Source organism: Euprymna scolopes, chromosome 36 (genome assembly GCF_053919585.1).
Source record: "Euprymna scolopes isolate OS-2025 chromosome 36, ASM5391958v1, whole genome shotgun sequence".
Taxonomy (NCBI): Eukaryota; Metazoa; Mollusca; class Cephalopoda; order Sepiida; family Sepiolidae; genus Euprymna; species Euprymna scolopes.
In genome coordinates, this window is record NC_136517.1 from 56,302,177 (window position 1) to 56,320,384 (window position 18,208).

General features: G+C 34.2%; 1 protein-coding gene across 4 annotated transcripts in view; it reads right to left on the bottom strand.

Moving 5' to 3' along the window:
- The window catches only part of LOC145260509 (tubulinyl-Tyr carboxypeptidase 2-like), a 99,917-nt gene extending 82,526 nt beyond the window's left edge, over window positions 1–17,391 (bottom strand). Inside the window, exon 1 of one of the 4 annotated variants that reach the window (XM_080118631.1) lies at window positions 16,716–17,391. In XM_080118631.1, the coding sequence (XP_079974757.1) occupies window positions 16,716–16,717 (2 nt within the window). In that variant the 5' untranslated portion in view covers window positions 16,718–17,391. The remainder of the gene's footprint in view (window positions 1–16,715) is intronic. The other 3 variants (XM_080118634.1, XM_080118635.1, XM_080118630.1) reach the window with 3 other exon arrangements.
- Between the last annotated feature and the right edge of the window lie 817 nt (window positions 17,392–18,208).

An 18,208-nucleotide genomic window follows, 5' to 3' on the forward strand; every position in this document is an offset into this window, starting at 1 on the left:
GTCTATGTTTTTTTTTTTTTTTTTTTTTTAATTTTTTATTAAAATTAAAATTTCCACTCCGCAACCAGGACATATACACACACGCATACATGCACACACACACACACACACACACACACACACACACACACACATATATATACTAGCGTTGCGGGGGGGGGGGGATTAGCCTGGTCGTAAAATACGCTTAAATATGATCTGTTAATTTGCCCAGATTTCGTATATATTATTATAGTCGTGATTTCAAAAGTAAAATAAAGTATTTGGGTGGCATCAGTTAAAATCGAAACCGAAAGCAAAACTGTAGCATTGAAAGCTGGTGACGTTACAACTGTACCAACAACACACGCATTTGAACTGATTAAAAATAAACTAAGATGAATGTACAAAATGTATAACAATTTTTTCAATTTTGAGCCATTTTTGACTCCTTAAAAACTATTTTAACCCGGCTAATAACCAATAAAAGAACGGCCCATAAAAATCCAATGATTTGAGGGCCCTATCGTTGCTCTGCGCTTTTTAGTTCCGGAGAAAATAGAGTTTGAAAACTTGGAGACAGACAGACATTTATATAATATATATATATATATATATATATATATATATATATATATATATATATATATATATATATATATATATATATATATATATATATATATATATAACTGACTGAAGGCCAGAAAAACATTGGTACCGTCAGTTTTCTGACTTTCTATACAGTTTTAAATAAATAAATATTAAGCTCTTATATTGACAATTTTTTTTATTTAAAATCGAGCAATTTTCTGGAATTATTTCCCCAAAATTGTGAACATCTTAACATAGTAGCAGTTCAGCCCGGCTTTGCTAAGGTCCTATGTATTGTTCATAACTTGCTCTACATGTGAATACACTTTATGTAAGATTTCAAATATTTAGACCAAAATTTGTCCGAGTAATTTCGTAGAGACAGCAGAGGTCAATTTTTTAAAATCTGACCCCAATTTTGACTCCTTAATATTTATTATTTTGGTCTCAAATCAAAATTAAAAGGTTTAACCATGTGCAAGTTACCTACATCTAAAATTTAAAGTCTTTAGACTCAAAATTGGGGGAGGAATTTGGTAGAATCTGCAAAGGTCAACTCTTTCAATTTTGATCTTTTGTAGCCAAATTATCGCCCCCAAACTGATTAAAATGTTTGCCACATGTTTTAATACCTATTATGTATAAATTTCAAATGTTTAGACCCAAAATTGGCTGAGTAGTTTGCTAGACATCGCAAAGGTCAAATCTTTTGAACTTTGACCCCCTTGGTAATTCAAATTTTCGACTCAAACCAATTGAAAAGCTTGCTCTATCTCTGAATACACTTTATGCAAAATTTCAAATGTTTAGACCAGAAATTGGCTGAATAATTTCGTAGAGACCGCTGAGGTTGAATTTATTTTAACTTTGACCTCAATTTTGACTTTTTAACATTTATTTTTTGGTCTCAAATTAAATTAAAAAATTTGATCCATGTCCAAGTAACCTACATTTAAAATTTCAAGTGTTTAGATCCAAAATTGGTGGAGGAGTTTGGTAGAGTTTTCTAAGGTCAAATTGTTGAATTTTGACCCCTTGGCAGCCAAATTTCTGACCGAAAACTGATTACAAAGATTTTCCCAAATCTCGCTATCCCTTATGTCAAATCTCGAATCTGTAGACCGAAAATTGACAGAGTTATTTGGTAGAGAAATGTACACAGACACAGACACACACACACACAGACATTTTCACTTTTATAGATATACTAGCAGTTCCGTTTGGCTTTGCTCGGGCCCTATGTACTGTTCATAAATTTATGTGCATATGTATATATTAAAGTGTGAATATGTACGGTAATGCCTTTCTATATAATCGGCTTCCTTAACTACTATAGAGAAAATTGGTAGATACCGCAGATTTCAATTTTTTTTTTTTAACTTTGACCCAAATTTTGACCCCTTAACATTTATTATTTTGGGCTCAAATTAAATTAAAATGTTTGACCCATGTCCAGCTTAAAATTTCAAAATAGGCGGAGGAGTTTGGTAGAGTCTGCAATGGTCAACTCTTTCAACTTTGACCTCTTAACAGCCAAATTTTCGCCCAAAAACTAATTAAAAATCTTGCTGCATGTCTGAATACCCTTTATGTAAAATTTCAAATGTTTAGACCCAAAATTGGCTAAATACTTTGCTAGAGACCGCAAAGGTAAAATCTTTTGAACTTTGACCCCTTGGAATCCAAATTTTCAGCAAAAAAAAAAAAAAGAAAAAAACGAATAAAAAGCTTGAATACACGTTATGTAAAATTTCAAATGTTTGGCTGAATAATTTGGTAGAGTCCGCAGACGTCAATTTTTAAAAAACTTTGACCCCTATTATGACCCCTTAACATATATTGTTTTGGGCTCAAATCAAATTATAAAGTTAGATCCATGTCCAAAGAACCTATATCTTAAATTTCAAATGTTTAGACCCAAAATTGGTGGAGGAGTTTTGTAGAATTCTCAAAGGTCAAATCGTTGAACTTCGACCCCTTAACAGCCAAATTTCTGGCCAAAAACCAATTAAAAAGATTTTCCCAAATCTCACTACCCCTTATGTTAAATCTCGAGTCCGTAGACCGAAAATTGACAGAGTTATTTGGTAGGGAAGTGTACACAGACAAGCAGACAGACAGACAGACAGACATACACACACATTTTCACTTTTATAGATATATAGATATATAAATCAATAAAGAAAAAAAATGACGATATAAAATATATATAAATTTATTACGTTATTCAATAAAGGTGATACATCAGTTAGAGGTGTAGAGTAAGTACGAACTCTTTATACCATGGTATTTTGAAGCCTAATGCTTCTCATCAGGAAGAAAGAAAAGATGCTAGGTAACATAATAGGAATGCAACGTCTAGTGATAGTTACATCAGGAGCGAATTAATTGTGCAGTAAGAGATAAAATATTAAAACTGTTTTGGGGGTGAGAGAAATAAATTAATCTCTGTTATATAGGAGTATAATCATTTGTGTGTGTGTGTGTGTGTGTGTGTGTGTGTGTGTGTGTGCACGCACACATAATCTAATAAATCTTTAAGTATTTTATTTTTAAAAAATATTAAAATGGAATAAAAAAAAATACAGTTTGAATTCCTATAATTTCTAACTAAATTTAACACTTTGCAGCTTAGCATTTGCATATAAGCTGACTTTTCATTAGAAAATCCACAACTACAAAAGAAGATTCTAACAATATAATAGTGGGCAAAAGAAAAACCCAAATAAAATTGTTAAATTGAAAACGGATATAATCATAATTATTATGTAACTGTTTAGGAGGTTTAAAAGCACGGCAATTGTTAAATTCACGACTCTCTAGTGGAAAATACCACTTCCCCAATAAGAAATGTGGACAAAAACAAAAACACACACAAAAAACAATTCCAACATTTAAAAATAATTTTTTTTTATATATTATTTTTATTGTTTTTCCTTTCTTAAAATAATGCATCCGTATAATTTTCAATAAGTTCAGATTTTTTTAAAAAGTCTCACCCAAAAGCATCGAATTATACATATATAAAAAGAGTTACTTCCCTTTGTCTAACTATTGTGAGATGAATTACTTCCCCTTAATTTTAAAATGGTACCATCTGACTAGGCAAGGCAATCTTCTTTGAATAATTAACGAGCACTTAATATTTTGGGTGAAGGCGAAAATCCTATGTTCCCCCTCTTTTGAATGCTGTATTCGTCTGGACAAAACGCTAAAGGAAGTTCGCTTTAATTAGCCTAATAATTTAGCTGCAAACACACTTAGTTTTACAAAAACATTAAGTGATATATATTTCTAAAGCCACAGTTCACCCATGAACTTATTTGTTGACATTACATTTAAATTTCTACAGATTAGTACAGCCAGGAAAGCAGGAAAATTTGGAGTGAATTCCAAAGTCTAGCAGTCTCAGGAAAAAACTATTAAAATAGAAGGTTTTCCAGCATCTATGGATCTCAACAGTGAAGGGTTTGAATTATGTTACGTTAGTCAGGAGTATGTATGTTGTGGGAACATGCCAACTGGATGCTAACGTCTCCAGTATAAGAGACAAAATAAAAAAATCGTCGTTTGCACATGGCTCCACGCATCGCTTCCGTTTGGAAAAAGAAAAATAAGAAACCGTAAAAGAATTATGAACCAATGGCAGAGCTCCCCGCCGAAAATAAAGGCCTAAATTATCACAGCCGCTGGGAGCCGGTTTACGACTATAAAAGGAAGGGACCAGAAAGAAAAGAGGAGAGATTCGCCTAGCTGCGTCAGTGAACGCACGGACAGTCTTCCACCCGACCTAAAGAAATGAAGAAGAAAAAGAAAAGAAAAAAAAAGATTCGCCCAGCTGCGTCAGTGAACGCACGGACATTCTTCCACCCGACCTAAAGAGATGAAGAAGAAGAAGAAGAAATAAGGCACCAGTGAACTGAAGCCAACTCCGCTCTCACGTTATGAGCCGAGACGCCTTCAATTCTAACAATGCCTATCTTACACAAACCAAAGAAGAAAAAGAAGAAAAACACAGGAGGCAAAAACGCCGCGCCGCTAGGTTGATAAATGTAGTCGTCGCTCTCCAGTTAAAAGCCTGACACATATCACCGAAGTAGCACGACTGGCCACCACTTACCACCCCCGTCGTCTGAAAAGATAAGTACGCTTTGTTTAATTATACTACCCTACTCAAGTTCATTCCGTATCAATGCATACACACGCTGGACTACCCTTCTCAATTTTCCTACAACAATTATTTCTCTTCCCACGCGCGAACAAACAATAGTGACCCGAACTTGAGATGAAAACACATTTCCTTTCTTGCTACAACACCAGTCCTGCAACGAACATTGGTTATATATGCGCGGATATATCCTAACTAAAATGTTCATTCCTTCAACAGCAAATAAACCACGTTTATCTTATCCATTAGTTGAGCCTTTGTTTCCTTCAATTCCTCATTCGTTTCATTATTCTCTTGTAACGGGATTTATCTATCCTAGTCCCCTACAATGTCAAGAGGCACAAGTGCTGTGAGTTTATCCAAGCACATCATTAAAATACTTGTGAAACAGGCACAGGAATGCAACATTATGGTACAGAGGTTAGAACTTGGCCGATAGTGCAGGACCTATCAGATATGAGACTCTGTTTTTGAACCCTCTCTAAGAGTGAGAGATTAGAGGTAAAAGCACCATCCCAGCACCAATACTCCATACATGGGCAAATGATGGCTTTGTAGAGATATAGGATACTCTCTGGTGTGAGTAATTTTCTAGCATAGTAGAGGGAGCCCATTTTCTTGGCAGCAGTCTTGGCAATGTCTCAAAATGTATTTGTTCCTATTCCTGTTGCCTGTGAATGTTAAGCCAAAGAGTTTTAAGGATGTGATCTCAAGTAGGGTGTTATTTGTCATGGCAATCGGTGGTTGAGAAGGTTTTTGCGGTTGTTAAAAGAAAGCCGCTTAGTCTTAGTAGCATCAAAAATGTCACTTTCCATCCACAACTCAATTCCACAAGACTCCACAGATCTATGCACACACTAGCTAAATGACAAGAATTTTCTTCTCACATCTGAAACTCAATAGTCATTATTCATGCATACAACTCATCACATTGCTGGGACTGACCAAAAATTCTTCTCTCTTGAGATGCAACAAAAGCCCTCTCAGGACTCTGGCCCTGGATTCAACTTTGATAAGAAGATCCAAGAATTCAATATGGCAACCGAAGTGCTCATGTGAGCATAACACACAAACAATAACTGAAATGGAAGACTGATATGTTATGCGAAAGAGATGTATTTGTTTGAAGTAGCTGAGTGATCTTGGCTTCTGTATTCGAGTAATAATCTAGTAAATCGCTTTACTGAACGGATGTTTGTGGTTAGAGATTGTAATATCCTTAGCGTGAGGCTTTCGGTGTGTCTTTCGATGTCTCTTTTATATTTATGGATTGACTATCCAACCATTTTCTTGTAAGGAAATCCCGGATGCACTCATATTCATTACATCAAAGACATCAAATCTGAGTGCTTCTGCATTTACCAATCTATGATTTCCACAAAAAATGGCAAGTGCTCGACTGAGCTTCAATCTATGGTTCCCTCCCTCGCCAAACTTTCACAAGAAACATTCGTCTAGCTGAAAACACTATCAATAATTCCCTCCACTCTTTATCTGTGCCTAAACCTAAACGTAGATTCCATGAACAAAGCTTCTTAGAACTGCACGCCTGTGGAACTGTCTTCCGTTTTTCTGCTTTCCAGCAAACTACAATCTGATTGTCTTCAAGTCCAACATAAACAAGTTCTTGATGAGCTGTTCCATTTAAGTTAACAAATTTACCGAATTTCCATTACTAACGATTATTATATTGTCCAATTAACTACTGTATGCTCTTAACCCTTATCCTCGAGTGGTCTCTGAGCCTTGATAAGTGGTAATTCCTATGTAAAAAAAAAAAAAAAAAAGAAAGAAAATTTGGCTTGGTACAGCAGACTGAATGAAAACAGTCCTTATTCTTTCTCTTTTGTGAATGGGAAGCTTTACAGTCTACAAGTAAGGAAATCTCTCTCTCTCTTTCTCTTTCTCTCTCTCTCTCTCTCTCTCTCTCTCTCTCTCTCTCTCTCTCTCTCGCTCGCTCCTTAATTTGAATGCTACTATTTAACTGATGTGCTCAGCAGCTGACGGAAATAACCGGAAAAGGTCGACTGAGCTTTCCTCAATTTTTTTTATATATAAACTGAAAGAAATTTTTAAAAAAAGTTAATTTTAATCACACATTTTAGGGTTAGGTTTTAGGGATGGGTTAGATACATGTTTTTAATTTTATTTACTGTATTCCCATGATTTTCCTGTTTATCATTATAATTTTCTCGTAGCGGTATAACGTTTCGCAATCGTCTGCTTCTGGTTATTTGCATCAGTGGCCGGGCACACCCGAGAAATTTTGTGGAAACTGTGGGTCAGTAAACGCAGAAGTATCCAAATCTGTTGCCATGGTCACTGGAAAAATGGTTGGATCATTCTGCTGCTTAAAAAAAAATAAATAAATACAAAAATATCGCTGCTGACACAATTCCTCACCTGTATAAGAGTTAAATATGTCCTAAGGTAGGGTACTGTCGCCACATCTCGGGAGGTGTCACTTGGAGTACTGTCTTCTGCCTTGACAAAGTACAAAACCGACTTCAAAATCTAGTAGATAACGTCTTCTTCTCTACTTTTCAGCCTCTTTCTCACTGAATACATTGCTAGTCTCTCCCTGTTCGATCGTAATTTCCTTGACAGATGCTTGGCTGCTCTTTAATCTATATACCCCCTATATAAAACATTCACAACAAAATCTCATCAAGCTACAACCAATGTCAATAAGTTCCCTTTCTCCCTCTGTATACATAGAGCTAAGAGAAACTTCCACGGGTAAACTTTCTTTTCTAGAGTTGTCCACCTGTGGAACATAATATCACCAGGCTGTTTTCCCAGTTGATTATAACATTGCTGTTCAATGTAAACAAATTTTTGTTGACTCGTCATTTACTGGCCAGTTTCAGCTATCGTTACTAATCTTCTAAGCATTTCACTGTCCACCTGTTAAGCTTAATTAACCTTTATCCTTGAGTGGCCTGTGGGGCCTGATAGGCGATGAATCGATTGTAAAAGTTTGCTAACAGGTGTGAAAAAGATTCAAACTTTCAAATTTTTATGACGGTCATATCTCCGGAAAAAAATGACTTTTTTTCTTGAAATGGAGAAGGAAAATTAGACAATTAGTCTATAGAAAATGATTTTGGCTGGTCAACGCCGGTTGTCAGTTAATATTTTCATGGGCTAATAAACTGCAGTGACCAGCTAAATCACATCGCTCGTCACATAAGCTGAGAAATATTTTTCATTGCCTTAGAAAATGACTGTGGTAATTTTATGAAGGTAGTCCAAACATGCATATTTTTTATTCTCCTAAAGAGAAAAAAAATTCTCCATTTGCATAATTATATAATTTTTTGAATTTTTTTATCCTATCATAAGTTGCTTGCTTGGTTAGCATTGTTGGATGGCATCGTCCTTTCGAGTTAAAACTCCTACTTGTAAGACATCGGCTTGGGGTTATTAGTTGGTTGGATAACCGCGTCCCTTGTCGAGATGAAGTAGGTTCATTTCACAATCGGATTTCGGTGCGGTTTGCTTGATCTGTGTTGGTTAATAGAAATTCTAGTGTGCGGGGCGTTTGCTCAGTTGGTAGAGTGCTTGCCTCGCATGCAAGAGGCTCGGGTTTCGAATCCTGAGTTCGGACTTGTCTAACTGATGATCCCAAATGAGGGCGAAACATGAGTCTTGGACTTCCGGTTTGTTGACTATCATGGCTCTTGTGGGCTGCGACGTTGTTTGGCTGTGGAATTTATTATATACAATCTCTCACATTCTGAAAATTATATAATTGAAATTGAGATGATTTTAATCTAACAAAATATAATTAAAGTGGACTTGTCTTTTTAACTTTTATTTCTATTGAAGAATGGCGAATATTTCATTTTATTTATGCTTTTAAACTGCAAAACAACTTTTATGAGAAGATTTTTCGGTCCGTTATAATAAATAATAAATAAAACTTTTCATTGAGTATTTCCAAATATTTTAAAGTATTTTTCACAACAATTTTTTTTCTTTTTCTTTTTTAACTAAAATGATCAATGAATTCAATATTTTAGCACCGGGCGTTATTTATTTCTTTGAAATATTTAAAACTTAAAATTTTTGTTTGTCTGTCTTATAACATTTTATCTGTAAATAATTTACATGATTAAAATGGGAAGAAATAGGAAATTTTCTATTCTCTCGAGACATACGAACAAACATTCATCTTAAAAATTCATTAACTAATCAGTTTTAATTAAAGTTTTGATATGAACTAAAAATAAAGAGTACATTAAATTTGAGTCAAAAAAAAAAAAAAAAACGGCCAAAAGCATTATTTGAATAAAATAAATGTTACAAAAAATAAAAATGTTTAGTGTGGAAAATATAATAAAAATAAATTAAAATAAAATAAGAATAAAATAAAAACGAGCACGGAATAAAAGTATGAATCAAATTTAATTAAAGAAATAAAAATATTCAAAAAATAAAATAAATACATGCTCGATTACAAAAAAAAAAAGTGTATGAGATATATACGGAGAAAGTGAAAGAAACCCTCAGGGAGCAACCATTAAATTAAAACCCGTTTATGTAGGGTCCAGTTTACCGTGAAGTGCCAAAAAAAACAAAACAAAAAAACAAAAAACAAAACAAAACTGTAGATGACATTGACTGGCGCCACGCTAACTAGTTGTGAAGTGTCAGGGAGGATGAAAAGTCTGAGGTGGGAGAGTACTAACCAGATCTCCACTGGAAGTGTGTAGTTCAAATCTGGTACCTTGGGGAGGCATTTTGTCACCCAACCCCCACGAAACACCAATAGCCGATGCCAACTAGAAATCATTGGTAAACAGCTGTTGCGATAACATGCAATCATCTGCACGAGTGGTCAAGAAATGGAGAACACGAAATCTGATGAGATTTGTTGTCACTTGGTCTCCAGCGAACACCACAGGTTACTTCCAGTGAGCAGTCACTGATGATAGCCTGTGATACAACTCCTACTGAGTGAAATAATAATAATAATGTCCCCTCCCAAATTAACCACCCTGATTTAATATTATAGATGTTTACTGTATTTTCTTAGTTTTTAACCAATGTTCATATTATGGTATGATTGTTTTTTAGTAGTTATGTGAACCTCATTTCCGTATTCACGTATTCTGCACTGATATAAAAATGAAGACTATAGCAGGGTATAGGATTCCTAACCAGGTAACTGATGAAAATACGCTACACATTTTGATGAAAAACATGGGGAAAAAATGGACATAGAAAAAACAGAAAACCAAAACTTTAAATATAATTTCTGTATTAAAAGTAATAGTTATTTAAATATTTCAACATATAATCTTTGTGGGGAAAATCCAGCTCCCCAATTATGTGCACTCTGGATAGGAACAAAAATCAAAATTGTCTCAGTCATGAAGGATTTCTTCTCCACCGGCAGAGGACAGAAAAGGTGAATTGTAGCATCGGAACAGATACTACATTGTGATCTTGTCCCGAAGGCCAAGAATTGTTTGTGTTTTATGTTTCTTTAATTGTTTGTTCCCTAAATTCATAATTCTGTTTTATCAGTATCAGACTGCATGTTGTTTTAAAATTACGTAATTTTACATAGATAATATTTATATTTTATATTGAATAAAGTTCAGTTTTATTATTAATCGAATTGTGTTCCTTTCTTTTCTTTTTTTACATGTATTAATGCTCGTTTTAAAAATGCCTTCATATAGTATTAACAGTGACAGTTTGACAAATCTTACCTACATTGCCTGCGGGCGTTTTTCAGTTAACAGGCCTTCTATATCTCGGTAGCCGTGGTAGAATCGTGGTGATGACACAACCTTTTCACACACAAATCCATGGCACTTATGGCCCGTATTTTTTTTGGTTGGTTTATAGATCGAGAAGGGGTGAAGGAAATGAGGCCATAGAGGTCACAACAAGGAATACATTTAATTGACAACGTTTGAAGTATGTAGAATCTGACTCCATGCAATTAAGGACATACGAATATTGAAGTTGAGAACCGGTTTTATTTATTAATGACAGTTTTAATTAGAAGAGGTAAAGTGTTCGTAGGATGTTTGCATGTGTATGCATTGATAAGGAATGAACTTTTGTAGGCTTGTATAATTAAACAAAGAATGAATGTTCGTAAGCGTACTTATCTTTTCGGACGACGGGGGTGGTAAGTGGGTGGCCGGTCGTGCTACTTCGGGGATATGTGTCCAGACTTTTAACTTGAAAGCGGCGACTACTTTCATCAACAACTAGAAGCGCGGCGTCTTCCCCTCCTGTGTTTTTCTCCTTCTTTTTCTTTTTGGTTTGTGTGAATTAGGCATATTTGGAATTGAAAGCGTTTAGGCCCATAACATGAGAGCGTAGCCGGCTTCAGTCCACTGGTGCCTTACTTCTTCTTCTTCTTCTTCTTCTTCTTCTTCTTCTTCTTCTTCTTCTTCTTCATCTCTTTAGGTCGGGTGGGAGAATCCGTCCGTGCGTTCACTGACGCAGCTGGGCGAATCTCTTTTTTCTTTTCTTTTTCTTCTTCATCTCTTTAGGTCGGGTGGAAGAATCTCTCCGTGCGTTCACTGACGCAGCTGGGCGAATCTCCTCTCTTTTTCTTCCTGGTCCCCTCATTTTATAGTGGCAAACCGGCTCCCAGCGACTGTGATATTTTAGGCCTTTATTTTCGGCGCGGAGCTCTGCCATTGGTTGATAATTCTTTTGTGGTTATCTTATTTTTCTTTTTCTAAACGGAAGCGATGCGTGGAGCCATGTGCAAAAGACGACTTTTCATTTTGTCTCTTATGCTGGAGACGTTAGCATCCGGTTGGCATGTTCCCTATATTCTTGTCTATTCGCGCATATAGACAGTGAAAAGGCCAGAACATTCTAGAAAATCAATATAAAAAGCCTGACGTGCGAAAAACAAATCAGTTCCAAACAACGTCCACAAGTTACTTCGCCGCTGCCTGTGATTATCGCATGTGTGTCTGACTCTGTCCCAAAGATGTAAAACTGCACCACAAAGAATACTAAGCTGCAACAGATAAATTACTCACTCCTTGGTACTTGTACAGTTTAATCAGACATTAAAAAAATGAAAATATTGAAAAAAGAAAAGTTATATTATACGTATCCGTTATGAAATGAAGTTCTCCAAAAAAATAATTTCACTTAATTTGATAAAAAAAATTTTTTCTTCTTTTTTTACAGCGAAAAAACAATTTGTTATGATACCGAGCAAAAGGTTTCAATTCTTAGGAAAAAAAGCTAGTATTAAAGATGGGGAGGGAGTATCGGCGCTTTAAACTGAGTTATTTCCCTGTGGCATGTTCAAAAAATTGAAAGACGGCTACCTTCATTGCGCTCTCATAAAAAAGGTGTTTTTACGCTGCAAAAAAAAAAAAAAATAAATAAATAAAAATAAAAAAAACTACTTGATAAGTGAAATTCTTTTTCAGAGATCTTCAGTCTAAAACGGATATATTTTTCGATATTTTCATTTTTTAATGTCTTGATTAAACGGATAAATTACTCATTCCTTTACTAATGAAATTCACGCAAACAATAAAGAAAGAATGAATATTTTTCCTCACAAAACGCTTACCTTTCTGGTATACCTTTATTCGCGCTGTTTCTTCATAAAATAGGTTGACAATAACACTTTCCTAAGTCGCGAATGATTTTTTCAGTCGCAAAAGATTTCCAGCTAATACCCTTACAATTACACAAACAATTATTTTTTTCACTCGAATTATAATCCTGGACTTCGTTTTCTAAAAATGCACATTTACCCACTTTATTCATGGATTTTAATATTGTTGATTTCATGCTCGTGAGGGGTCACGAGCATATAGAAATGAATACAAATTAAACTACTTCTGGTTAAATAAAATTTATTATTTTTAGTGTTAGAATTTGCTATGATGTTTTTTTTTTTTTTTTTTTTTTTTTTGCAGTTAAGGAAAGGAGTTTCCACCTGCTCCTATCACCGCCATGAAGTCGGACGTCGGTCGTTTACCCTTTTCCCTACAAAACAATTTTGATTGGTCCTTAGACAAATCGTATCATCTTTGACCTCAGAAGATTTTAGGTAATCTAACACGAACAGGTGATCTTATCTGAAGCGTGAAAAGCTCGGATGTATTTCTTGTTTTAGATTTCGATGTACCAACGGAACAAGTATTTCAAGTATTTTAGTTTTTGAGGACCTCTCTCTTTAATTTTATTTTTGAAGACTCAGAACAGATCTGGAATAATCTTGCTCATTTTGTTTTTCACACACATTCGCGACGGTTGTAGGTTCGATCCACGGCTGGGGAAAAGTTGTTTGTTCTAGCCGCACTGATTAGTTGTGATACAACGAAACAGTACTGTATGTGGATGACAAATATATATATATATATATATATATATATATATATATATATATATATATATATATATATATAGAGAGAGAGAGAGAGAGAGAGAGAGAGAGAGAGATTATAAGAGAAAACTAAAAAGAAAATTGATTAGTTTTTAAGTTAAATGAACCTGAAAATAACTATAGATATAAATCACAAAATCGTGAACTTTCTATACTTAACATTTAACATCGACAATTGCACAGAACCAGACTTTATTCTATACAAATCCAATCATCCTAAATCTATGAAAAAGGCAATTATACCTAACAGTTCAAGAAAAATGTGTAAACCATCGAAAAATTAGCAACTATTTAATAAAAAATGAGCAACTATTTAATAAAAAATGAGCAACTATTTAATAAAAAAATAAGGAATACTATAACCAAGCATTAGCTAGATCATGATACAACGGGGGAGGGGGGGGAGAGGTAATAAAGTTAAAATAATGAAAAAAAAATCTAATATATAACATGGTGGGCGGAAAAGGAAGTATATCAGACAATTGCTAATTTTGACCCTGCCAGAGTGCCCCTTTCGGGGAGCTGGTTTTTCCTCCCCACACTAAAAAACGGCCTTGTGCCTAATTTGTTCAGTAAGGAAGCAAATAAATAACATGGTGGCCATAAACAGATCTGGAATAAGAAATAGTAACACATTAGATTTGGGAAATAAACGTGAAAAACAGCAATACAGAACCATGACGTATGTGTATATATGTATGTGTGCATATATGTATGTGTCTATATATGTATCTGTTGATTTTTGTTGGTTGTTTGTTTTAGGGCATATCAACCCTTTTCAGATTATTTAATGCCGAATCCAGTGATTTTGAAGAAAATTTCTTTAATAGAATATTTTTGTTTTTTTTCAAACTGGTTTCTATTTAACCCATAGTTGGGACCATAACAGATACTACCACTCCAGATCAGAGTGGACCTGGGATCAATGGCAATGGCAGTCAGAGCTTTGCGCTGAGAAGCGAAGATGGGGTATATATATCAGTGCGGCTAGACAGATATATATATATATATATATATATATATATATATATATATATATATATATATATATATATATATATATATCCTGGCTTGAGGATGTTGCCTGTCTAGCCGCACTGATGAGCTTTTTTGATTCATCCAGCCTTGACAGACGTGTTTTTAAATATTCTCTCCAGTACTTTTCTTTTAATGATTTGGAATTCATTCCATTTGCGCTTTTTCCAAGGAACTCTGCCTTTTGGATTATTTTGGACCATTTGGAATTTACCTATTGGATTGAAATTTTAAATTCTACCGTTTTGGATTTTTACCCTTCACCTGACTGTCCATTCATGTGAAATCTTTTTATTTTTATTTTTATTTTGCCTCCTGTTCTCCTTACCCCACCTTTTTTTTTTTTTAACCAAGTAAGATCTGTGACTTACTTGTAGTTTCATTAAATACTTTTATATGCAAAATCCGATCCTGCATTTTGCTAATTCCTGCTCTCTGATGAGAAGGAGAGTATTTCTTCGAAACTCCGCGGATTAAGGACTATCCACTTATCTTGTGTTTCCTTTTTTAAATTAAATATGTTTTTAACTCTTTTTCAAGATGTCTTTTAACATGTTTTATTAATCATTTGTTCATATATATATATATATATATATATATATATATATATATATATATAGCCAGCGTTGCCAGAGTGTAACATATTGTGGGCAAAGTGTTTAGTCACATACTATTTAAAATAAACCCAAATTTCTAACTTCTTACAATTTTCCTGGAAGTGAATCACATGGTTTATTTATGGAAACATAAAACACATCCATTTTCGTCTATGAAAATTAAACAGGAAATAACTGTCATAGCTTATTCAAGCTATGAGGTTATTTCTTTAATATAGATTTCTTTTGAATAAATAGTATATATAGAAATCATGTTGGTGTAAATGTCCGTTTTCAGTATAAAAATTAATGTGAACCAGTCTACCTTTTGTACACATTAAACCAATTGTGAACAAACAAACTGTTGTGGTTGCAAGGTTGAACAATAATTAGTAAGGAAATACAATGAAGACGCAAACAACAAGATAACGCAATAATAAGTGTATTAAAGAAAAGGTATATTTACAATATGTACAAATGACGGTGTCGAGTCAGAGAGTCTTGGTGGGAGGACATGTACGCTCTTCGGCGTCACTTCTGGTGGCATTTGAGTAAGACACACCAAAGCCAACCTAGGCTTGCCATTTATAGTGTTATGTTATTCGCATATGCAAATAAGTGGTTGCCACCACAACACAAACAAACAGGAATACGACTTTATTATAATAGATATTTTATTTACAAATAGGTCACCACTTATCAAGGTCACTTGAGGATAAGGGTTAAAGTGTGCACGGTAGGCATTGGGACAACAGTATAGTAATCGTTCCTAGTGGAAATTTTTGGTATAATTAGATTATTTAAGAGGACAGCTCAACATCAACTTGTTTACGTTGTAGTTGAAGACGACAATACTGTAGTCAGGTGGAAAGCAAACCAGTGGAACACATGCTGGTAGTTCTAGGAAAGAAGTTTTGTCCATTGAATTCCCGTTTAGGTTTAGGCATCGATATAGCGTGGGGGAAATTATTGATAGTGGTTTTGGCTAGACGAGTGTTTGTTTTGTTTTTTTGTTTTTTTTTTTGTGAAAGATTGGAAAACTCGGTATTGTTTATGTAAGTTGTGAAATATTATAGGATACCAATTCATAAAGAGTACCCATTTTTTTTTTTTTACCAGTATTGTTAGACACATCAATAGCCGCTGTCGTCGCCACTGCGTCTTCTATGCATATACGCAAAAAACTAAAACAAAAAACAAACAAACAAACAAACTAAAACATACATGTACATTAAATGTACGTATGAGTGGAGTGGCTAATCTAACAAACGGTAATAAAAAAAAATGGTCAACAAAAGTTCAAACTCAATACCAGATGAACGACCATAAGATGCTAATATCGGTCTCAAGTTAATATCTTCATTTTCATCGGATTTTTCATTCAAATTTCAGTAAAACTATATAACTGCACCACTGCACCAGTGCACCATTTGCTAATTAATTCACACGCGCGATCGCGCGCACACACACACACACACACACACACACAATGAGATTCTACTTTTTAGCCGATCACGTGTAAGCAAATTTAAAAAGTTAGCGGTAACAAAAAATAAAACAAAACAAAAGAATATTTTACACTTTAGAGTAGGGATCACTTTCGCATATAAATTTAAATGTAAAATGATCGCCCACGTTCGGACCAGGCAGCGCTTTTACTGTCCTTTAAAACGCTATTTGGTTGGGAAGTGCGTGGTGGTCATTATAGCCTAGTGTAAATTTTGTTAATAATAATACTAATAATACTAATTCTACTAATTCTTCTACTACTACTACTACTACTACTACTACTACTAATAATAATAATAATAATAATAATAATAAGAATAAGAAGAAGAAGAAGAAGAAGAAGAAGAAGAAGAATTATAAAAAAAAATTTTTTAAATAAAATTAAAAAAAAAAGAAATTTAATAACAAGAATAAATAAATTATAAAATATTTTACGTACATTTCTTACCGCATTTATTTGTACCGTTCTTGAAAAAAAAACGTAGAAGCAGACACGATTAAATATTTCGAATAACTTATTCTTCGAAATGCCAATATTTTCACGTCATTCTTATATTTGTGTGATGTCATATTAAGCATACCAAAAATTCTAAGAATAAAATATTAAGAATTTATTTTTAGGTTTCGTAATTTTTTAGATGAGGGTAGCTAATTTGCATTGCTTGGAATTAATCGGATAACATTTTTCACTGCGGTTGTTGCAGAGATGTAAGACAAACTTCTATGTACAAGTAGTAAAACTATCAGGGAAATCCAACGTTACCCGGGATTGAATGATGATTAACGAATATTTCACACTCCCATATTTCTATTTGCATCGAAATCTGTCAAATCGTCCATTTTTCAATCAAATCAATTGATTGCCTGCTCTAGTTGTTGACTCATCGCGATGCACCGGGAGGAAGTTTCACGTGCCTCCCCACAGTGACTTAGTCCACAATACATTGTAGTCTACATTGCACTGAACCTATTGTTGAGTTCATAAAATTATTTTTATATATAGTGGCTTGAACTCAAGTTTAAAATGCAAAAGTCGAGTATCATGTTTCAATTACACCAGAGACATTAAAATGGATAGATAAGGAACATTTCAGTTACGCGTACATTCGTCGTATCCTCCCACGCAAATTCTGTAGAAGTAAAAAGTAAACACTGTTCTTCGCGACAACGTAGGACAAGACAATACCACGTGACAGGGTGTTCATTTTTTATCCAATCAACACTCGAGAAAACACTTTCTAAAATCAAAGGCACTGCGCGCAAAATCCAAACCACTTGAGTCAGATTTTCGTTCAGTCCAGCCCTTACGACTATTCCTGGTTCTAAAAATCTAACATTTATTTCCAAGAAACTGTTTTCAAGAACTATGAATATCTTGTAAATCATTTAATGAATTAATCTTTCTCTCGCACGTTGACGCGGCACACGCATATAAAAATACAACAAAAATGATTTTTCGGGTTTGTATTACTATACACATAGATTCGAAAAAGTTGTCAAAAAATATATATATATAACAAATAAATGTTATCAAAGGCAAGATAAGTTACTTTTCTACCTAACTGGATATGTTTTTAGTGTCTTTTATTTAATGTAACATGTTTATTCAGCTCCAAAAACACACAGTGTTTATCGATGTACTGGAAAATTCAAAATGGCGCCTAACTCTCTCTTTGACACAGTAAGTTTGGGAAAAGGTGTTAAAAATAAAAAAAACTAGACAAAATACTGTTAGAAACTCGCTCAATATATGTTACCGTGACATAGGCTGACATATATTCCGTGGGTTTTTAACAGTATTTTGTTTCGTGTCTTATTTTTAACTCATTTTCCCAAACTTACCGTGTTTAAGTTCGGTATAGATGGAAGGAAGTTGGGCAGTGTCCAAGTGAAAAAAGGAAAGAGAGAAAATCTGTCAGCAGTTATCTTCAG